The 24057-nt window shown below is 40.9% G+C and overlaps 1 protein-coding gene across 2 annotated transcripts in view; it reads right to left on the minus strand.

Moving 5' to 3' along the window:
* The window catches only part of GRID2 (glutamate ionotropic receptor delta type subunit 2), a 997067-nt gene that overhangs the window by 780752 nt on the left and 192258 nt on the right, over positions 1 to 24057 (minus strand). For both annotated transcript variants that reach the window (XM_048508854.1, XM_048508855.1), the window contains exon 2: positions 18164 to 18319. In XM_048508854.1, coding sequence (XP_048364811.1) covers positions 18164 to 18319 — 156 coding nt within the window. The remainder of the gene's footprint in view (positions 1 to 18163; positions 18320 to 24057) is intronic.

The raw sequence follows: 24057 nt of genomic DNA on the forward strand, positions 1-24057 counted from the left end.
TTTTAACCGCAGTAAAAGACTGGAAGGCCTGCCACTGAATCCTCATATCTGTATCATCTCTTGTGAATAGAATAGAATAGAATAGAATAGAATAGAATAGAATAGAATAGAATAGAATAGAATCTTTATTGGCCAAGTGTGATTGGACACACAAGGAATTTGTCTCCGGTGCATATGCTCTCAGTGTACATAAAAGAAAATACATTTGTCAAGAATCATAAGGTACAGCACTTAATGATTGTCATATAGGTCTAGTAAGCAATCAGGAAACAATCAATAGTAATAAAAACATAAAATGTAAAACCATAAAATAAAATGAAATGTCAGCACAGGCTATAGTCATACAGTCATAATTGGGAGGAGATGGGCAATAGAACATGAAAAAGAAAAAAGCAGTAATTATATAATAAATATATAATAAATAGTTTGACATTATCGCAGGGAATTATTTGTTTAAAAGAGTGATGGCATCTGAAAAACTGTTCTTATGTCTAGTTGTCTTGCGTGCAGTGCCTGTAGCTTATCGTTTAGAGGGTAAGAGTTGAAACAGTTTATGTCCAGGACGCGAGGGGTCAGTAAATATTTTCACAGCCCTTTTGACCCGCGGCAGCATACAGGTCCTCACGGAAGGTGCAGGTGTTAGCAGCAATTGTTTTTCAGCAGTTCTGATTATTCTCTCTGAAGTCTGTGTCGATCTTGTTGGGCTGCAGAACCAAACCACACAGTTATAGAGGTGCAGATGACAGACTCCAATGATTTCTCTGTAGAACTGTATCAGCAGCCTCTTGGGCAGTTTGAGCTTCCTGAGTTGGCTTAGAAAGAACATTCTTTGTTGTGCTTTTTAATGACATTTTTGATATTAGGTGACCATTTTAGGTCATGAGATACATTTTTACTTTTAGAAATTTAAAATGCCCTACTGTTGATACTGTGTTATTGTTCTAAGTATTTGAGAGAGGTAGGATGGTGGTTTCTCCTGAAATCTACCACCATTTCTAGCTAGTTTTAAGTGTGTTCAGTTCTAGATTGTTCCAGTGGCACCACGCAGGCTAGTTGTTCAACCTCCCCGGCCTGTAGCGTTTCATCGTTGTTCCGAATGAGACCAATCACTGTTGTATCATCTGCAAATTCCTCAGTATTTTAACAGATGGATCATTTGAGATGCACCATTGGTATACAGAGAGAAGAGAAGTGGTGAAAGCACAGGCCTTGGGGCCCCTGTGCTCATTTTACAGGTGTCTGATGTAATTTTTCCTAGCTTCACCTGCTGTTCTCCTATCTGTTAGGAAGCTTGTGATCCACTTTACAAATATGCTCAGGTACTGCTAGCTGATTTAGTTTGGTTAGAAGAATGTCCGGTCTGATAGTATTGAATGCTGAACTAAAGTCAACAAAGAGGACCCCTTGCATAGGTCTTTGATGATTCAAGATGCTGTAGGATATAGTGCGCAAAGCCATATTAACAGCATCATCTGTCGACGACGACCGGTATGCAAATTGGGTAAGGGGTCCAACAGTGGATACGGGAAGGTTTGCAAATGGTACATCACTAGGCTTTCAAACGTGTTCATAACTACAGATGTGAAAGCAACTGGTCTGTAGTCGTTGAGTTCCTTGATGGAAGGCTTCTTCGGCACTGGGACGAGAGTGGAGTGTTGGAAGCAGAAGGAACATAGCACATCTCTAGTGATTTGTTAAAGATTTGGGTGAAGATGGGGCCAACGTAATAAAACACTTTTAGGCAAGAAGGTGTTATCTTGTCTGGGCTCCAAAGTTTCTCTTCCAGGCTTCTGTCTGTGAAATAGATCTTGCACTTCCTTTCTGAGATCACTAGGGTTGTAAACCCAATGAAATGGGTTCAGTTATAGGAAGTTTGGCTATTAAGTTGGTGCAGGTAAATTTGAGATAGAGGTTGTGGAGAAAGGTGACTGTAGATTGTTTTCAAACTCTACAGTAGAACACGTTCAGGTCGCCTGTCAATTGCTGATTTCCTTCAGCTTGGGAAGGTGGTTTATCAGTAACCGTGATATTTTTTGAGAGTTTTCACATGTTTGCTTGCTCGCTTGGTGAAAACTGATTTTTTAGCTTTTCAGAGGTGTTTCTTTGCTGCTCTGGATCTCCCTTTGTTAATACATTCTCGGCCTGATTATACAGCATTCTATCACCTTTCTGTAGGCCTCTTCTTTGGAACGACGCAACTGCTTAAGTTTAGCTGTGAACCAAGGTTTGTTGTTACTATATATACAGCAGTTCCTGGTTGGTATACAAAGATCTTCACAGAAGCTGACATATGATGTTACAGTATCTGTGAGTTCATCCAAATCTGCAGAGGTGTCTTTAAAAATATTCCAGTCTGTACAGTCATAAGCTCAGCTTTAACTTTGCCTCTTCAGTCCAAGTTCTCACTGATTTAGTTATTGGTTTTGTGGCTTTAAATCTTTGTTTGTAAGCAGGTACAAGGTGAATCATGCAATGATCAGAATGGCCTACAGCTGCTCGTGGTAAAGACCGATAAGCATCTTTCAGTGTTGTATAGCAGTGGTCTAAGATATTCTTGCCTCTGGTGGGACAGTTGACATGCTGAAAGTATTTTGGTAGGTCTTCCCTTAAGTTTGCTTTGTTTAAATCTCTGAAGATCTGTGACATGTTAAAATAGCTTTTATTTATTAGGAAGCAGGTTCCATTATACTCAGTGGAACCTGGTTTAGGCAAACAGCTTTAGGATAAAGTATCTCGACGCACTGGTGTCATTTGGACAACCAATTCACCTGTTTTGCAGTGTTGGTTAACATAGTGCACTGCTGCATGAGAAAAATAAGCAGGAGTACGACTGAAAAAGTTATTTCATGCTTCATGACTGCATATCTCACTCCTGTTTGGTAGTGATTTCTTAGAAAATGTATTATTTTAGTATGTGTTTAAATTTCTTTCCTGCTTTACCCTCATGAGTTGTAGAAAGGTTGTAAAGCATACCAATACTTCAATGCTATCATCGGAGCAATTCTGAGGTTAAGAAATGGTAATGTAACCTCAGCTTGTGGGTTCTGTGGGGCAGTACTTGGAAGGAGTTGCAAAGAACCAAATTTAAACAAAACAGTTTACTTTACTTAACAAATAACACTTGTAAAACATTTAACATTTACACTTTGCAGTCCTGTTAAGTTTGCATTTTCAAGTCCTTATTTACAGTCTACTGATATTGCCAAGTCCAATTCTTCTTTGCTGGTGGTTGGTTTTGAAGACTTCTGAGGCTTGGTGAATGGGCTTCAAGATGATGAAGGTTCCCAGAAAAACTCTCACCATTTACATACACAAAAACCCTGAAACAATAAATTCTAACATTTACAATATAGCAAAAAAAATAAACTCCCTTCCCACTAGTTCCCCACAACATTGCAGTTACCTTAAACAAGGTGTTAAGGGCTTAATAAAATCAATCAAGGTCCCAGCCTGGTAGTCTCGCTTCCTCCAACCTCATGAGTTCTGCAGCATTCTACTTCATTTCAGACTCCACCCCTTTCTGGGTCATCCCATTCTGACACAGGGGTTACAGTAACTTGCCACGACTGTCCAGTGAACCACCTATCCGATTAGCAGTTTTATCTGGGGCTTCCAAAGTTAAATCCCATTTCTGTATGCGCTGTAGATCTTGAATGTATCATGTTTAGAGCCCAGTTCCAAGTTTGTTAACACCTATAAAACATTTTTAATCCCCCCTTTACAATGATGTATGTCCGCGTTCATCCCCTCAAAACAATTCATGGCCCAATTAGATCGTTTTTTCCTTCTTTTTTTAAGTTCTGTGTTGAATTAATGCTTCAGTGCTCCAAAGCCTTGTGCTGCGATTCTCTACTCATACATTCAATACTTCGAAGATCCCCCCCCCCACAAACAAACAAACGAAAATGCTGCAAATGAGCAGGCAAAGAGGGACGCTCAGAAAAAGGCACTGAGGAGGTCAAGGAAGCAGAGAAGTGTGGGAAACATAGTCAATAGATCGCACAGCAGTTGAAGAGCTTTTCAAAACGTCTCAACAAGAGACTCATTTTGATTCACTTAAAACATTTGGAGGATGTAAATAAAACATTTGGGAGTAAAAACAATGTGGAACTCCATGGAGGAAACATTTTATTTCCTGGGTCAAAACATTTCAGAAGGTTTGTGTGGAAGGGAGCCACAGATCTGTCGACTCCAGTGGGACATGATTCGTAAGACAGCAACTTGGAATTGTAATAGCCTTACGGAATCAGTTTTAACTCCTTGACTTTCTTATGGTCACCAGGTTCCCCTTGTCCAGTATCACCTGTCTCCTTTTTCATTTCACCTAACAAACCAACTTTGGGCTAGCCTGAGTCCTTTGAAATTGAAAGAAGGAAAACAAAGTACAGAATGTAGTCAACAAAGTTCAGAATGTAGTCAGATTCCATGCAAAAAACACACACACACACACAAATCTACATTTAGGATTTTCTAAAATAATACTCTATAGAACTCTTATAAGGAAAAAAAAATAGAGATCCATACAGGAAACAGCATTTTGTTGATGAAAGGAATAATTTCGAGGTTGAGCAAACAAACTTTGAAGTATCAGCTTTGGCAATTTTTCCTAAAGCACTTCAATTATTAAGTCTGCAATACAGATTTACCTAGGAATAACCCTTATTAATCTTCATAAAACTAGATGAGTGATCTTTTAAAAAAAAGCCTCCCTAAAGCCTTTATGGTGTTTCATATGTTATATTTCCCCACACAGACATCAATACCCAGATTGGACAAAGCCTGCAAAATATAATGCGGTGCAACATGTTCAACCAACTGGAACCCCAAGACTCTTCCCAATCTATCAAAATCCTATGAAAATTATTCAGCCTGCCACCCCTGTCTCAAGCTCCTCCCTGCCGCTCTCAGAAAGGAAAAAGGATTGCTTTCCTCTCTTTCTCCTTTTTTTGAAAAAAAAGGGCCATTATCAATGTGACTGAATCTGTAAAACCGGCCAAATTTCAGGCTAAATTATGCACTTAGCATGTCTCTCTGACGATGTGTAAATGAACCGTGTGCTTCCATGAAAGTGTTTAATGGGCTGCTGTGTTCGCTGTGGTAATTAGACTTAGTTGGTGATTAATGAAGATTTAAATCTTGGCAAGGCAGGCAAGGGCAAGGTAAAATGAGTCCCCTACAGTAATAGTTGCCTTCTACAGAGATAGCATGTGGCCGACCTCTTGTCATAATGCAAAATGTTCTAGCCCATGAATGGTTTGACATATGCTTAGTGGAGGTGCTGGAGAGGTCACTTCACAGAAGGTGCTAACTTACGTTTCAGAAAACATATTTCCATCCCTATCCCCCAGGGATATTTGTTGGATTTTTCCATTCCATGTTCCTGTCTGAGACCCTTCAATCTTTAATTCCAAGAAATAAAGCAACTTCTCCACAAAAAATATTCAAAGTTCACTACAAATAGACAAGTTCTAAAACTTTTTTCCCTTCCCCAAAATAGCAGAACTCAGGAACATCAAATGAAACTGATCGGCAGCAGATTTAGGACAGACAACATAAAATACTTCCTTACACAGTGAGTGATTAAAATGTGAAATTCACTGCCAGCACATGTAGTGATGGCCACAGGCATGAATAGCTTTAAAAGGGGATTAGACAATTTCATGGGGGATCTATCAGTGGCTACTAGTCATGGTAACTAGCAGGAACCTCCATGTTCAGAAGAAGTCAACCTCTGATTCTCAGCACCAGGAGGCAATATCAGGAGAAGTCCCTGGCATCGGCACCCTAATAGTGGCCCTCCAGAGGAACTGGCTGGCCACTCTGTAAAACAGAGTGCAGGAGAAGATGGACCACTGGTCTAATACAGCAGGGCTCTTCTTATATCCTTATGTGCAAGGATTATTATATCAATGTATATACATGTAATTAACTGTCACAACATATCCTTAACTTTAAAACCACAAAAAGATGCAGCTAATCTGTTTAGCAAGTTGCCAATTCAGCTCTTACTTTGTCACGTGTGCCTAGGAATAATAAGGTACCATGGAGCGCTGTAAGTATTAGTGAAATAATGCAAGTGAGGACCTTTCAGAATCAGGGGTATACCAAATCAATACCATATGTTGTTATATATTTATAGAAACTGATTGCTCAAATTAACAGTAGTGTAATGCCTATAGTGCTGGAACAGCCCTGAAGAGACCCATGTTCATGCCCCGTGACATACTGGCTGATGATGGACTAGTTATTCTCTCAACCAACTTTACTCCAGTAGGAGCAGTCTTGTGGAGGCAAAAATTCCAGGAGTCCAGATCACTCTGTATGCCCATGGAGGTGTGTCATTCATGTGATGTTGGTGTCAGGAAGGGGCACAGACGGATTCTTTATCTGAGGGCCCATGGTAGCTTTCAGTAACACTGCCTCAGAAGACAGTTGTGAGGATAAAATGGGGGGAGGGGGGAGGCTAGAGAATCACCAAGCTACATGGAACCTTCCTGGAGGAAGGGTGGAATAAAATTAATAAATAAATAGCTGGTAACCTTCTTTTCCAACTAACCTGGCTAGGCCAGGGTAGCCTAGTCTCATCACATCTCAGAAGCTAATCAGGGTTGACCCTGTCAAGTACTTGAATGGGAGATTGCCAAGGAATACCAGATTCATAACACAGAGGCAGGTAATGGCAAACCACCTTTGCCGCCATAAGTCACTGTAAGTCAGCAGTGAATTAATGACAACACCCCCTTCTTTCCCATTTCTGTGAGAAAGGGGGAGCCAAACGGGTCCTGAGGGGCCATCCTTTATGTGAACAATTCCTAAGTTAGTAGTTTATTTATTTATTTATTTATATATTTTAGATTTCTAGGCCGCCTCTTCCCCGGAGGGCTCGAGGCGGCTCACAACATGGCTGTTGTCAACAGCAACTCAAACGACATAACTTAAACATGTTAAAACTCCAGCAGCAGTTACATACAATTTAAACAATTCAAACAGTTTAAAACAGTTCAAACAGGCGCCCGTTCCTAAGGCTAAAAAGCAAGGAAAAAAGAAAGATAAAAAGAAAAAGGGAGGGAACAGGCGGGCCCAGATGGAATCACAGCAGGCCCGACCAAGATGACAGAGGATGGAAATTGGCAGAAAGTGGTTGTGGATTCTGTCATTTAAAAAAACCCTATTCCGTCAGTTCTTTCATTCTTCACATTTTGGGAACACACCTAACTCACAGAAAGAAGGATTCAAGTCCAACAGCTACAAAAGATGAATAGGACAGACAAATACGAGGGAACTTTTCATAAGCACTTTGGGAAATTAAATAACCATATGAATTAATCTCTTTTCCACAAATACATTTTTCTTTGTAAAGTATTCATACTTAAAAGTGATACATTTAGTTTAATATGATAATAATAATTGCTGATTGTTGCAGAGGACCGAGCAATCACCTCGGCTGAGATCAGACTGACATTTAGCTATACAATTAAAATTGCAGTTCAATAGCAGAGGTTTCCTTAAGATGAGAAAAGGTTATGTTCTTCAGATGTGATTAGTCTTTTAATAAAGCACTTGCCTCTCTTGCAAATTTGTCCTTGTTAACTGCTCTCCTTTGCTGCAATAAGTCTTCCTATCATAAATAGATGTTTAATAAAAATTACTTGGTAAAGGTGCTGTAGAAAAAGGGGACTCCATAACAGGGAGCATGACTAAAATGCAATTAATTTCTACACCTAAGGAAATGACCTTCATAATTCACTCTGGGATTCCTCTCCAAAGGGTTATGACTTACTCACTTATTCATGAAAGTAAGCCACATTGTCTTGCTGCAATTTGCAATCTAAGCTTCATGTCCGACAAGACAGTCAGTTCCAGAAACTGTGAAACACTATACCCAGTGGTGGGATTCAGCAGGTTCGCACCACTTCGGTAGAACCAGTTGTTAAAATGCCTCTTGCAAACAACTGCTTGTTAAAATATTTAAATCCCACCACCGGAACCAGTTGTTACATTATTTGAATCCCACCACTACTACACCCTACTGAGTCCCTTCTCATTGATATTGCTGTCTGTCATCTTTCACCAAAGTAGCATAAGACTTTCTCCCCCCCTCCAAAAAAAAGGTTTTGTGGATGAAAAATATAATTGTGAGTTCAAGAGGATGTCCGGTGATAACTCAGCTGTGAGATACTGTATGAACACTATCACTGAGATATTCCATGGATTATTTTCACAGACAAGAGAAGAGAACATTCAAGGAAAATGCATGCAATCATTACAAGGGGGAATGCAACAATGAAGAACTATTCTATGCAAGGATGCAGGTAAAGGGGGTTCTCAGGTTCAACCCCCCATTACATGCATGGTTTTTATGCTAGCAGCACCAAAATTTCAGAGATTTGTTGGGAGACTCTCCTGATGATGTCATCCAATTTTGGTGATGTTTGGTTCAGGGGGCTCCCTGTTATGGACTCCCAAAGGGGGTGCTCCATCCCCCATTGTTTCCAATGGGAGCTAATAGGAAATGGGGGCTACAGATTCGGTCTGAACCCGGATTCGGACTGTCCGAATCTCCAACCCTAGTCATTGGTATAGCCAGCTTCCTTCCTTCCTTCCTTCCTTCCTTCCTTCCTTCCTTCCTTCCTTCCTTCCTTCCTTCCTTCCTTCCTTCCTTCCTTCCTTCCTTCCTTCCTTCCTTCCTTCCTTCCTTCCTTCCTTTCTTTGCTGGCACTCCTTTTTTTACCAGCAAATTGGATAAAATCCAGAGAATTCACTATCCTAATTCTTTCACACATACTTCCAACAATCCTTCCCCACGTCAAGAGCTGAGGTGCAAATTAAGATTGTTCTGTCTTCAGTATCCCTGATTGCTGCACAATTCAAAAATCCTGCTCTACCAAATAGATATTTCCTTCCTAAAACATGTAGATATCACTTTTCATCAGAGACATTTTATTGTGGAATAAGAAAGCATACCCCAAATGAAATTGAAAGGTAATAAAGAACGGCAATACTATAAAGGTTTAATCTCCACCTGAACATGTACCAGATAACAGCCCTTCAAAATGCAAAGAAATCTGAGCCCTCAATACATATGGCAGAAGTTTAGTAGAAGTTTAGTGAAATATCTGGATCTAAACTAATTTCTCTGGCAATCAGAGATACAGGAAAAGACAACCTTCTCATAGTGTTTCAAGCCCCAAACAGTTAGAGGAATTGAATCTACCAATTTCTGATTGTAAAGCTCTTAAATGAAACTCTGCTAGTGACCTTCACATATCCTATCCTCTACTATTTGAAACTAAAAAAAAATCTTGTGGCGGCTTGGTGCCTTATGTTCTTCTCCAACCACAAGCTTTCAAAGACAAAGAAAAATAACTACTGATGATTCAATTAGTATTTTATATATATTCCAATGAATAATCTGAATGGCAAATATTTTATTTGTGTTTGATTATTTTGTCCTCCGGTTCCATGCTCAGAGCATAATACTATATTTGTCAAGCAAAATGAAATTGAAATACCGGAATCGGTGATTATTTATAGGAAGGGGGAATTATAAAATACATTATGGAATGCAGGCCTTGGTCATTGGTTCTGGCATATCCTTTTGTTGCAAAACATTCTTGGCTAAATTGACTGAATCCAGTGCACAGGCGGTCAGTTCAGTTTAATTCCATCAGAAGCACATGAGAAGAGCCCAGATGCAAACATGCATAAGTGAACCTCGAGGATATAAGTCTGGTGCAGCTCAGCTCCAACCTCACCCTGTGCCAGCTTAGTGATCCAACATCTAGTCCTGCAAGAAACCTTTGGGCTATTGCTATATGTTGGTACTATCAAGTGACAGATCCTGATAAGCATCTCCATGTTTGCTTCTGCCAACCCCAACAGAGAGCCTTACTCCCATATTGAGCACCCCCTGGAATTGCAGCTCACCAAAAAAAAAATGTTCTGTATTAGCTCCCAATCATCACTAAAGCCACAGTATTTTCTACTATGTTTCAGTGCCATTTTGGCACACAGGTCTTGTTGACATCCCTCCAATGGCGGTTGATAAGAAAAACACTCCATAAGGAAACTGTATCCTTTAAAAAGTCCCCTGAATTTAATATATCCTTCATCATGAAAGGATATAGTTATGGGTATGCATAGATAAGGTTTGGAAGTGCAGCTGAGAATAAAGTGCAGTCACAAACAGTACAAGGAAAAAAACTTCCAAGGAACTGGACAGCACTCTGATTGGGTAAGCTAAGAACTGGACAGCACTCTGATTGGGTAAGCTAAGAACTGGACAGTGCTCTGATTAAGCTAGGAACTGGACAGTACTCTGATTGAATAAGCAGTCCAGTGTTCTGATTGGTGGAGCAACCACTAACACACACAGGGAGAAAGTATCTCTCTGAGAGGGAAAAGATTGAAAACCTTTTTGGATTTAGATTCCTACATATTAGTCCCTCAACTGTATGTGAAAATCTACCCTGAGAAGATTTCAGTCAGAAAGTGAATCTGATCTGAAATATGGTTTGTGTCAGTTTATTTAAGGGTCACGGCAGAGGTGGAACAGCGAGAGAGATGTTCCACAGTGACCATAAATAAAGGGTGGAGGGAATATATCTTCTGGGAGATAGAAGAATTCATAAGTCAATTAGGAAGGGATTTATACTCAGAGGAGAATTCCCTGTCTGGGCTATTAATGATCTGCTCAAGTTACCTCACGAGGGAGATTTTTGTAGAGTGGGTATCTAAGAGTGGAGAGGCTGTATGTACTTAGATAACCCAGAATCTTTTATTCTTTACATGGAAATCGCCCATGGATGAGCTGCAAGCCGAGGAAACCGTCATGGAAAACCTTCACCAAATGGCAGAGGTATGGAAAATCTCTGCAACAGCACACAAAATGGCAAGTGAAACTGTGAAACTTACAAGAGCCTCATGCAACAGGTAAGAAAAAAAATATTGGTTTTGGCTGGCAATGCTTTCAGCTGAAATTTTTTTGGGGGGTGGGCTTGATGCAAACTAAAAAAAAAGCCAAAACTGATATGTTTAAAATATCTGCAGGACATTTTATTTCTGCTGTGCAGATATCACAAGTGATAATTGGGTATAGAGTGGAAAGAGGGTTGCCACGACTCCCTGTCTCCCTATCTCATAATGATAGAATCAGGGCGGGGGGGGGGGGGTTTCCTCAGTAAAGTTAATGAGATAGAAAAAGTGCAGAGAAGGGCAACGAGGATGATTGAGGGATTGGAGCACCTTCCTTATGAGGAGAGGCTGCAGCGTTTGGGACTCTTTAGTTTGGAGAGGAGACGTCTGAGGGGGGATATGATTGAAGTCTATAAAATTATGCATGAGGTAGAAAATGTTGACAGAGAGAAATTTTTCTCTCTTTCTCACAATACTAGAACCAGGGGGCATACATTGAAAATGCTGGGGGGAAGAATTAGGACTAATAAAAGGAAACACTTCTTCACGCAACTTGTGATTGGTGTTTGGAATATGCTGCCCCAGGAGGTGGTGATGGCCACTAACCTGGGTAGCTTTAAAAGGGGCTTGGACAGATTTATGGAGGAGAAGTCGATTTATGGCTACCAATCTTGGATCCTCTTCTTGATCTGAGATTGCAAAATGCCTTTAACAGTCCAGGGTGCTTTCGGGAGCAACAGCCGCAGAAGGCCATTGCTTTCACATCCTGCATGTGAGCTCCCAATGGCACCTGGTGGGCCACTGCGAGTAGCAGAGAGCTGGACTAGATGGACTCTGGTCTGATCCAGCTGGCTTGTTCTTATGTTCTTATGTTCTTAATAGATGCAGGCAAAACTGGCAATGGGAAGTTCTTCCATTCAGTTGTGAAATTTGCTACCAGTCGATCTGGATAGCCACAAGCATAGATAGCTTTAAATGGAGATTGCACTAATGGAGGATAGGTCCGTTAGATGCCTGTTAGATGTTGTATCTCCTCATCTATAGGCAGCGATCTTCTGAAGGTCAATACTAAGAAAACATTAGGAGAAAGCATTAGGTTGTAGACTGTCAGTTGGTTCTCCAAGTCAACTGGTTGGCCACTGTGTGAAACAGAATGGTGGACTGGATGGAACCATCAGGACTTTTCTTATGTCCTTATTAACAACAGTCTCAAATTGCTAAATGGGTGAACTGTGTCCAAAGATTCAACTATGAAGGGAACCTGCATAAATGAAACAGCCAAATATCAGAAACTACAATGAATGCTTCCATATCAACCAATGACAATGCTTTCCAGTAGAGACAGTGCTCATGTTCAAAAATGCTCAAGCAACATTTATGCAACTGTGTATCAGCCCACATACCTTTTCATATCATTTCTAACACCACTGACATTCACACTGGAAAAGCAATTGAGAGAGGCTACTTCAAACAGTGATCCCTCTCTCTGACTATTTACCTAAGGGCATGCTAACAAAAACGAGAGGACTTTTAAAAGTCAATAGTATAAAGGAGGAAAACTGCTCACACTGAAATTTACTGTCAGGACGCATCCTTGAACAGCTCTGTGAAGGCAAGTGTGGCAAGTCCAATTTATGAGATCAGAGTTGTGAGCTGACAGAGCTGAAGCTTTGAAGGATTTTAAAGTCCAAGGTTTGTGGAGGCTGTCAGAGGGGGAGTTTCGCTGCTGAACCCACTGAATGGAACAAACAGCCATCTAGGTGCAAGCCATGCCTCAGGCAGTACTAAGCCTTGCAGACCTGCTCCGTGACCGACTCCGTGAAGCAAGGGACAAGACAGACAACAATCTGTCTTAGTCCAGATTCTGACAAAGTGCTGTCACCAGAGGGCCAAGCAGCATCAGTGCTGCATAGGAGCCAGGGTGTCTGACCACCTGGGTGGCTTTAAAACGTCAGATCCACTCTGTCTTTCATGGAAATGAAAAGAAAGCCCTCGTTCCTTCTTCTGCAAGAATCCCAGCAACCAGAAAGTGCAGGCAGACCACCAGAGTCTCCCAATGAACTTAGTGCCCATTGCTGCACTAGAAGGAAAGAAGTGGAAGCAACTGTAAGGTGACTACTAGAGAGAAGGGTACGCAAAAGGAATGAGGAGGTCAACAGGTGAAGAAACGGGAATGGCAGAGGTTTTGATGACTCTAACTTTGTTGCCTCTAATTTGCAAAAAAAAAATTGTATTAAGTTATTCAGTGCAGAGAAAGGGAAGGTGACTCAGAACAGTCTGACCTCTTCAGATCTGGAAAGCTAAGCAGCTGCATTGCTTGGAAAGGAGATCTCCAAGCAATGCTCTGCAGAGGGAGACAATAGCACACCATCTCTGCTTCTCACTTGCCAGCAGCGTCACCACTGACTTGATGTAAGGGAAAGGGAGTGAGGGGAGGGCGAGTGAGTGAGGAGTGGCATGCAAGGGAAGGGAAGGGAAGGAGGGAGGGAGGGAGGGGGAGGGGACCCAGCATCTGGACATGGCCCACCCACCCTAGCGGCGGGAAGGGTAGAGAAGGGAGTGAGGGGTGGTATGCAAGGGAGGGGAGGAAGGGGGCCCGGCATCAGGACATGGCCCACCCACCATAGCAGAGGGAGGGGGAGGGGAGTGAGTAAGGGGTGGCATGCAAGGGAGGGGAGGAAGGGGGAGGGGCACTTTACCCACACACATTCAGCACAGAAACTTTGACTATCCCTACTCTACCAACTATCCCTACTCTACCAAGGGTTTCTCTCTTTTGCTACCCCCAAAAAGAGTTATAATTAATCTGTATAAATTACCACTTTAGAGCCATTTCTATTATGTTATGACGGACTACGCATACCAGAACAATGTTAACGTAATCTGTACTCTCATATAAAAAGTTGTTTTCTGCATTTGAAGTTTCATACTAATTCTTTTAATGTGATAATAAAGCAATGAAATCAAATTTACCCTTCCCATCATAATCCAAACATTCTATCGTTCAACTTCTTTTTACCCACCTCTTCAATCTGAAATTTCAGAAAGAGACAAGGGGGAAGGGCAGAAGAGGAAAGTAGCCTATGTTCATAGTGTGTCTAATACCGCTAACACTTCTATATCATTTACAAATGAAGACATATGGGACTATGCAACTATTACCGCATCATTCTTCATAACTGTACATACATTTTGTCTACATAATTTCATTTTTATGTAGCATTAAGACAGATATGGTTATTACAGCAATTGATAACCAAGCAGCCGTTATTAAAAATAATGCCCACAGCAGATCTTTACCAGAAAGGAGGTAGTTTTTAAAGAGATGGACTTCAGGCTTGTGTAATTTTGAGATTCAGAAACTTATGTGCATCTATTCACACATCAGTTGGACCACTTTATGATCATTTCAGGAAGCCCTGTAAGTGCTACTGAGAAAGTAGCAGTTATCTTTATTCACCAGTCATCAGGAATGCTGTTTCCGAAATCTAAAGAGTCTCTAGGCTTGTTTCTCTTGAACAAAAAGCCCCACACTGGCACATGGCAACTGTCTTTGAGAAACAAGAAATGTGCAAAACTGCTTGTGATATGGCAAGAAAGACAAACATCACAACAGCAAATGTGGTAGATCCAGACAGCTTTTTTTTTGTCCTATTAAGGACAATTCCCTTGTCCCAAAATGACTTTAACCATGGAAATCCCAGAATCCCATACACAAACTTTTTTGCTGGCTAAAGAGGACCCTCTCTTCTCTTTACTGCCACTGGGGAAATCTCTGAGTATGAGCTTGGGTAGCTCTTCAGATGGCATATTGGCACTGTTGGTCTTATTTCACTGTTGGCCAACAGGAACAGAAGTTTCATGAGAGGTTAGTTAATTATCACACTTTAAGTTTTATTTACGGACAGACGGTAAGTATTCTTTGACTTTCCCTGTTGAAATAATGGTAGGTCTTGCACCTTTCCTGGTTGTATTGTGAGCAGCATATAGCAGAAAAGGCTACATCAATATACACTTTTCCAGCACTCTCTTTCATTTGGGTGTGTGCGTGTGCATATAAAAGGTTTGTCAGTGAAGAACACCACAATGAATCCAATGTCACAGGGAGTACAAGGTACTGAACAGGAAATAACCAGTGCAATCCTAAACAAATGATGCCATTCTCAGTCTACTGAAGACAATGGGCTTGAAAGGGTGTCTAGGACTGCGCTGTGAGACCATAATAAAATTCCTAACTACTTGTCTGTAAGCTTTGTCATACAAGGTGGAGCTTAATTCTAGAATATTTATAAAATAGGTCTTGTTGATGTTACTAGAGTTGTCCAAAGGGCATTTTATAGTGGGTCAGCAAAGGACAAACAGCTTTCAATTGCAATCAGCTGTTGTTTCCACAGAAATGACACAGCTGTGACCTTAAAAGGACAAGATGACAATAAATATAGAGCATTGTATAAGAATGTGTAGTGTTTTATCTTGAATCTTCCCGTTATCTTTGTAAATAAACAGTTCGAGTTAATCCCAGAAGTGTTCTAATTATGTTCTGTAGTTGCCACAATACAATATGTGTCGTGAATTCCAAACTCCTTCTTTTTACAGTCCAAGAAGTACACTCTAACAGATCTGCATGTGAAAACATAGTTCTTTAATCCAATAGGTTGCTCGAATATGTGGTTCAGCCTCCACAAACTCTCTTTGAACTTCATAACTTCTCCATAATGTTTTAGCCTAAAGGGAGTTCTTTAATAAAATCAATTGAATTTTATACTTTAGCATTCTGCAATACATGTATATGTCTTCTGAGTCCATCTCTAGTCAGAATAGTAAAATAATTCTTCCCTAGTTCATTGGGTAGGGAGGGGGGATCATTCACCTGTATAGGAGAAGTTTCACAACTCAGATGAAAAATATTAGTAGCACAACATGGGACAGAGATGGAGGAGGCCTCAGGGTAGCATAATAATGTATGCAAGAAAATTTAAAAAGGATGACTGCTTGGAAAAATGGTAAGATGGAGTCTGTGACTCCAGACCCCAATGCATTATTTAGAATTTCAGCAATTTATTCCCCTCCATGTTTCACAGAAAAATAGGTGATTAACCATTTCTGTTTCAGAAGCTGGGTCCAGCTTGTGGTAGTGTCACAGACACAAAGAGTGCCGTGACCTGCTTTTATCTGGTTTGAATGGATGTCACCAGTTCAATTTGCAGCAAGCTAATTTTTTTGTCTGTAACATGCTAGCTATGAGTCCACTGAAATGCAACTTTTTATATAATTCCACTGTATGGATGTGCTGTTAGGAAACTGAGTTTTCAGTACCGCAAGGGAAGGAAAAAATGTACAACTCATTCCAGCCGAATCCTTTGACATACACCTGTGAAACAGAATTAATATATTTTCTGTTATCCTCTTCTCAAACGGGCCAGGGGTTGGCTTCCTATGTCAAATCCACTTAACATCTTAAATGCTCAGGACTTTACCTTGCCCTTGAGTTGGGCCAGACTTCCAAAACTCCATGGTCATTGAATCAACCCCAATTGATTGGAGCAGCATCTGCAAACTTCCATCAGTGCCAGTTGGACATAAAGCTAATTAACTGCTTAATCAGATGACCAGTTCGCCACATATTCAAGTAATTGTGTTTGATTTCAATCTACCATGCATTCTACTACATACACTGACTGTACCACAACAAAGCTTCATATTGAGTTAATGCTCTTAGTCATTTTAACTTTTTTCCCACCACATACACTGAAACAAAACATTTCCCATGCAAGTTCAACAGGTGTGTATTTCTGCAACTCAGAAATTCAAGGATCCTAGGGCTGTTCAACAGTGGAATATGCTGCCTCGGTAGGCAGTGGAGTCTTCTTCTTTGGAGGTTTTTAAACAAAGGATGGATGGCCATCTGTCAGGGGTGCTTTAATTGTGTGTTCTGCATAGCAGGGGGTTGGACTGGATGGCCCTTGTGGTCTCTTCCAACTCTATGGTTTGATGATTATAGGTAAAGCACAGTCACGTGTTTCAAAACAGAAACAGAGAACAGAAACAAGAAAGATTACAGAGAAAGGAAATCCCTCCAATTTGTTACTGCGTGGAAAAGGATGGTTTTGTTTCTATTTATAATTTCAAGGTTTAATTTTGAAGTTTTATATTGTTTCTGTTGCTGTGTCAGAGAAGTTCACCCCTGTATTTTTCTGGACCACAGGAACGGGGGACCTCTGAAATCTCTTCAAATTTAGCACGATGAACAATGTTTTTGTCAGTATACAAAAACCTAATTTTGTAAGAATTTCCTTGATTCTATTTTTTAAGCTGTATGGGTTTAATTGTCCAGATTCTCAGGACTGTGTAACTTACTGGAACTTACTGTTACCCTCCTTTTTCATGAATAATAAAAGAATGGCCAGGAACATTATATTGTTTGGGATCTAACCTTTGAAACAGCACAAAATCTGAAGGAAGATTACCACAGTGAAAACTGTGGATAAAAGGTGGAACTAATTTTAATCACTATGGAGTGAAAAGAATCTGACCATTCCCAGCAAATGTACATTAATTTAGATATGTCTTAGGCCGTTTCCCCACTCACCTTTTGTTGCGCGCTACTCACTCCAAGTAACGCGGGTTCCAGCGGCACTCCCCACTACCGGAGCGGCGACAACACAGTCACCCCGATTCTGCCGCCCTTGCGACCCCTCAGTGCGCGTCATTTCTGTTCCTGTTCGGAACAGCGCCTTTTGGGAAACCCCGCGCAACTACCTGCAGTGGGGAGCGTGACTGCGCGCTCAAAAACACCCGAAGCTTACAAAACCGTTTTGCCTCTGCTTTTTTTTTTAAGTGAGGAAACGGCCTTAGAAACTCAGAGCCTCACTAATCAATACATGCTATTGTTTTGCCCCAATAAGTTTCACATCTTCTCAGAACACATAAAAAAGACTCTGCTTTACCAGTAAATTCCAAACATTCTCCACAGACACACAGAACTTGTTCTACCTATATACTCCCTAATCAACGAACACAATTAAAAGCAAAATGTAATAGCAATACACCCAGAATCCTAAATCCAAATCCATCATATAATGTACACCATTTACAACCACAATATTTTTTAAAAGAACAGTAATAATTGCAGAGGTCAGAGCTTCTATAAATTCTATTTGAGTAATAAAAAAACATAGCAATACATATCTGGAATCCTGTGCATTTAGTGAATCATAACCAGGAATATATATCACACTTAAAGTCCTACCTTCTTGAACTGCCTGGAATGGGTTGTTGCCATCCACAAACGTCACCGAAATTGTGATTTTCTCTGTCTGCAAAATTTCATCATTCTGATTGAGGTCAGCAACTGCCATACGAAATACCTCTTCATCCTTTTTTGCAGTTTCATCAAATATTGCTCCTAGAAAAAAGGAGAAAAAAGAATGCGTAAAAATAATAACTATTAACAGCAAGCACAGTCACAATGCAGTACTTGGCATCTTTTGCAAACGAGTTAATTCATTTGACCACTATTTTGCATTTAAAAGAAAGTTGTCCTCAAACCTTGGGTAATGGTTTAGATTAACACAGGGTGAAAATAAGGAAAACATTAAGGGGTTCACGGAAATCATGTCATATTGATTTAAAAAGGAATATGGCCAGGATGCCGAGATAACCTTGGAGAAACTATTAGTATATCAGCTAGTTAAGATGATTTCCTCAAATGACAATCTGTGAGAATAAATTAGCAATGAAAGGCTACAGCTGGACACTCCATCAATATCCTACTTGGACTTCCATTCTCATAGCTCATGGGGTTCATCGGGCTGGTTATGTTCTACCATTGCCCTGGATAAAATGGGGCTGTGTCCTAAAATGCACCTGAATGTTTCAGGGGAAGTTCAGCAATGAACACAAACCTGTCTTTCAGAGAAGCTTGTCTTTTATATGCTGAAGCTTTCTGCATCTTGGGTAGGATATTGATGGAGTTTCCAACTGAGCTATGAGAATGGAAGTCCAACATGCCCAAGGACCTTTTGAAGAGCTTCCATGGCCTGCCTTAGCAGTCAATCTGGCATGAAAAATGTTTGCTAAAAAGTTTTAAAAAGAAAAAAAATCCTAAAAAGTTTTTTTTAAAAAAAAATCCTAAAAACCACCAGCAAAATATAAAACGTTGAAACTGTTCCACTCATCCACACTTCACTCTTCTCTACAAGGCACTTCCTTTCACTAATCTTACAGATAATGAATCAGCTATACATAAATCACAACAGGCGATTAGGACATCCTACAAAAGTGTCTTCAATTTTTTAAAAAATGAATAACACTTCATTGACTTAATTTATCATGGCCTTTTTTTTATACCCTCCATGATCAATTTTCCTGCCAGATCTGTCCATTCAGTGCCGGCCTCTTCACCATACAAACTTTGTCAACTTTGAACCAGGATTTCTCTTCTTTTCATCACTTTCCATCTGGAGCAGCTGTTTCAGCCTCTTCATATCAATGACCTGTCATTTCCTTGCACATCTCAGCTAAAAATGTACTTTTTTCCTTCCCTCGCTCCTTCATTTCTCTGTCATTTAGCCAGATTATTTACATAGAAGGGGTTTTTTTTTACTTAACTCCTTGAATCTTGCCATTGGGAAAGAGCTCCCTAGTGAAGAGTCTTTAAGTTCTATTTAAAGGTGAAAAATTTGTTTCCGGTTTAACCCAGTGGATTGGGTAGAGTTTCTTCCAGTGCTGCAGGTCTCTCTTCCCAGTCATGTATTGATATGAACTTTGCTGCCTGTATTCAATACTTATTAAGACAACGTGGCCCAATGCTTGCTGATAATAGACTTATTAAGCAAGTAAAGTACTCGGTCGTTTACCAGATGAAGCTTATCAGAGAACTGCGACATAACATAAGCAGTAGGCTTTAGTTCTGAGGGGAAAAAATCTATTGCTTTCTGGGCATGAAAAATCATGGAATTTGAAACGCTCTGTAGTCCTTAGGCTAACTCATCGATCACAACCTGTTCTATTGCAAGCTACAAACCACTAATTTAGGAAGAGAGAAACACAGGGCAGCAAAGAGACCATAAAAGGGTCGCTATAATGCTGTGGGGAACCAGTTACGTATACACCTAGCAATATGCATCATGAACTTGACTTCTTCAACCAAACATCTGCTCTTCTAATAGATCACAAGTGTTCTGCAATTTTTGTGTGTGTTTTTTTTAAATCATCCATTTGATGTTCTAATGAATGTTGCTTAATATGATTGCTCCTTGTCCCCGGTGACATTGTTAGTTCGTTCCAGTGTGTGAATCCAATTACAGTGTGTTTTCCAAACTGCTGATACTGCAATATTGTTCTAAACGTAAGCCTGGTGTTGCTAGAAGGTGGGATCAGTAACAGGAGAAGGGAAACAGAAGTTCAGAGATTCTCAGCTCCTCCTGACCAGTTTCAGTGACAACGCAGGTATTTTCGAGGCTTCGTATTTCCCACTGATGAAATCAAATTACTGTATTTATCCTGAAGTTTAAATGTTTGATGTTTTTTACAGTAATGTTAGATCACCAGAATTTTAAAGTAATGTTAGACCAGCTTTCTACATGGGTTATGCAAATCTCATTGCTATTGGCTTCCTTTGCCCTGTGCTTGCTGAGCAGAGATTACATTTGTTCTCCAACAAAACCCACGAACCGAGCCATCTCTGATGCCATTACTAACGCAGCTTGCAAGTTGAACAAAAGTTACCCTCAGACATTCTCCAAGGATTTCTCAGTGAAGTCACTTAGAAATAACATGGCAGCGATCGCAGGGGAAAAGAAACTGCCCAAGAAAAATGGACTTGAGTAAACTCGCAGAACATTAGGGAAACCCACTTTTCCCCCTCAACTTTTTCCTCTATGGAATACCTGAGATTTTTTTAAAAAAAACCCAGCAATGTTAGTTACACTGTAAATAATGCATAGGCTTTATGGGAAAGGCAAGGGAGGTGGAATAATTATGAGCAATTATATGTTTTGCAATTTTATTCTTTATTGTGAACAACACTAGAGACTTCTGGCAACTATTAGGATTAAATAATTATAATTCCAGAAGCCTAGAAAGAATAAGAAAAAAAAGAATTCACAGGGGAAAATTCTTTATATTTATTTATTTATTTATTTATTTATTTATTTTTCGATTTATTATACCGCCCCATCCCCGTAGGGCTCTACATATTAAACCCCAAAGCCTCGCAGCCCAAAAACAAAGCCTGGAAGGGCATATTGCTGACAGGCCTTCTCACCTCATGGTGCAGACCTGTGCTGCTTTACACATGCTAGAGCAGTGATGGCGAACCTTTTTGAGACCGAGTGCCCAAACTGCAACCCAAACCCCACTTATTTATCGCAAAGTGCCAACCCAGCAATTTAACCTGAATGCTGAGGTTTTAGTTTAGAAAAATCCGGCTGGCTTCCTCTTCCTCTGCCCCACCCGCTTGAGCAAGGGCCAGCCTGCTCTAGCCTCCAGCAAGTCCCATGCACACCGTTCTGTGCCTCTCTAGCATCTCTGCCTCCTCTGCGCCCCCACCCCCCCGGGAGCAGCCACCCAGAGCACAGGCACCAGGCCTGTCAGCCGAGTCCTCCCTGCTCACCATGGTGCATGCACGTCATGCTCAATGGCCAAGGCCAGCCTAGATGTGTGTGTGTGTGGGGGGGGTGATTTTCTGCCCCCCACAAGACGAACTCTGTGTGTGCGTGCCCACAGAGGGCTCCGAGTGCCACCTCTGGCACCCGTGCCATAGGTTCGCTGTCACTGTGCTAGAGAATGTGGTGGTTGAATGTGGAAGTGGTAAAATAAAATGCACCTGTGACAGACCGAAGGCACAGGGAGACAGAAGTGTTTCTTAATTATATCACTTCCCCCAATTTGGAGCAATACGGGGCATGAGGGATAGATGGCATGGGAACTGGAAAAGCACTTGGCACTAGCTCCTACTTGGCTGTGGAAAGTGCCATCAAGTTGCAGCTGACATAAAAACTCCATTGGACTTTCAAGGTAAGAAATTAGCAGAGGCGGTCTGCCATTGCCTGCCTCAATGTAGCAACTCTGGACTTCCTTGGCTGTTTCCCATCCAACAACTAAGAACATAAGAACAAGCCAGCTGAATCAGACCAGAGTCCATCTAGTCCAGCACTCTGCTACTCGCAGTGGCCCACCAGGTGCCTTTGGGAGCTCACATGCAGGAGGTGAAAGCAATGGCCTTCTGCGGCTGTTGCTTCCGAGGACCTGGTCTGCTAAGGCATTTGCAATATCAGACCAAAGAGGATCAAGATTGGTAGCCATAAATCAACTTCAGTCTCTGACCCTGCTTAGCTTCTGAGATGGGATGAGATCAGGCTGGGCTGGACCATTTAGGTCAGGGCATCTCCTACTTAGCTGGAAGAAAAGTTGGGTGAAGCATTTAGTTTCAGTGCTATCTAGGTCTGTGTCAGAGTCTTGCAAGCAATTCTATTTAAAGCACTGTGGAAAGAAAAGCAGAGACTTTACCTAAAGTGTACAAAATCCTCTGTTCCTGCTGATGAAGCAGAATGGAATTTTTTCCCCCTCTATCCCAGTCTTAGAGCAAACCAATTGCTGCCCGGGTCGCTTTCCAAAGTTATTTGACTATACGAGTGTGTTTTACCCTGATTAAGTTTTCTTCCTGCGTCTGGCACCCTGCCACACCAATATTAAGGTGACTCGACTCGTGGAGGAGAGAATAAAGACTCAGTTTGTAACAGCAGAAGCTCACATCAATGGATTTCTGCACACTACCTGCATCATCAGCTCTTGCTCTATGTAGGACTGATTATTTATGAGGCCACAATTATAGTTTCAAAAAGGTAGGGGGGAAAAACCTACTCTACACTTCTTTAAGCATTCCCTTTCTTGGAGAAACTGCTACCACTGAACTGCACGATTAAATTATAAACAGATTCTGTCAGTTGGCTGTAAGGATTCATCAAAATCTACAGAACTCCTCCATACATATGAACTGTGGTAAAATTGTTAGATGTGAAAGACCTCTGCCTGAAAAACAGGAGAGTTGCTGCCAATTTGATCTTGATGGATCAAGGCTCTGATTTAGCATAAGGCAACTTGGTTTATTCATGGGCTTTTCTGCATTTTCATCACTTGTAAGTTCCTGTTTCTTGAGGGGGGTGGTGTTTGTGTTTTGCTTCCTCTTGCGGTTTACTGACTATTATACAGGTTTACATCCAGCATAAAAACCCGCCATTAAATCTCTAGGAAATTATGCTAGACATAAACAGGTAATATACTGAATTGACCACTAGAGGGAGGAAAACGCATGCAGAACAGACTCCCCTTCCCACAAAGGAAACAGGAACTTATAAGAGGAAAATGAATGTGGAAAAGCCCTATGTGTGGTCACGTGCGTTTTCAAGGCAAGAGATGAACAGACACAGTTTCCCATTGCCTTCCTCGGTACAACGTCCCCAAATCTTCAATGGTGGTTTTACATCCAAATACTGAATATGGATGATCCTGCTTAACTTCTCAAGCTCTGATGACATTGGGGTAAGCTGGGCTATTAGACTGCTACGTATGATTAAATATAGAGTTATGCTGTTCCCCTTGAACTCCGCTATGTACAGCAATGAACAGCAATGTTCACTTCTTCATAGTTTTGCATATGATTGATGTTTTAGTCACGATTGGGGCCAGGGAAGTTTCAGACCAGGAAGACACAATTAATCTACAAAATAATTTTAGTCTGTCAATACTTGCAAAGATCAGAATTTCTAAAACAAATTATAGAAAATGTAAGCAAATACCTCACAAGTGCAGCTTAGATTCTCGTAATTTTTCAGTAAAAAATACTGAAGGATTGAGCATTTTAAACAAAATGTTCCCCATCCAAACCTATTCACGACTTGATTTTGCTAAATTCAATTTACTCAGCCTCACAGCCCTAGAATATTAAAGAGATAGCTGAATGCTATTGTTTTTTTTGCCACTAAGTCACAGATGACTTGCAGCTATCCCATAGGGTTTTCAAAGCAAGAGACGTTCAGAGATGATTTGCCATTGCCTGTCTCCACGTCACGACCCTGATAGTCCTTGGAGATCTCCCATCCAAATACTTGCCAGGATCAGAGCGGAGAGTGTGTGACAGGT

This window comes from Sphaerodactylus townsendi, linkage group LG10 (genome assembly GCF_021028975.2).
Source record: "Sphaerodactylus townsendi isolate TG3544 linkage group LG10, MPM_Stown_v2.3, whole genome shotgun sequence".
Taxonomy (NCBI): domain Eukaryota; kingdom Metazoa; phylum Chordata; class Lepidosauria; order Squamata; family Sphaerodactylidae; genus Sphaerodactylus; species Sphaerodactylus townsendi.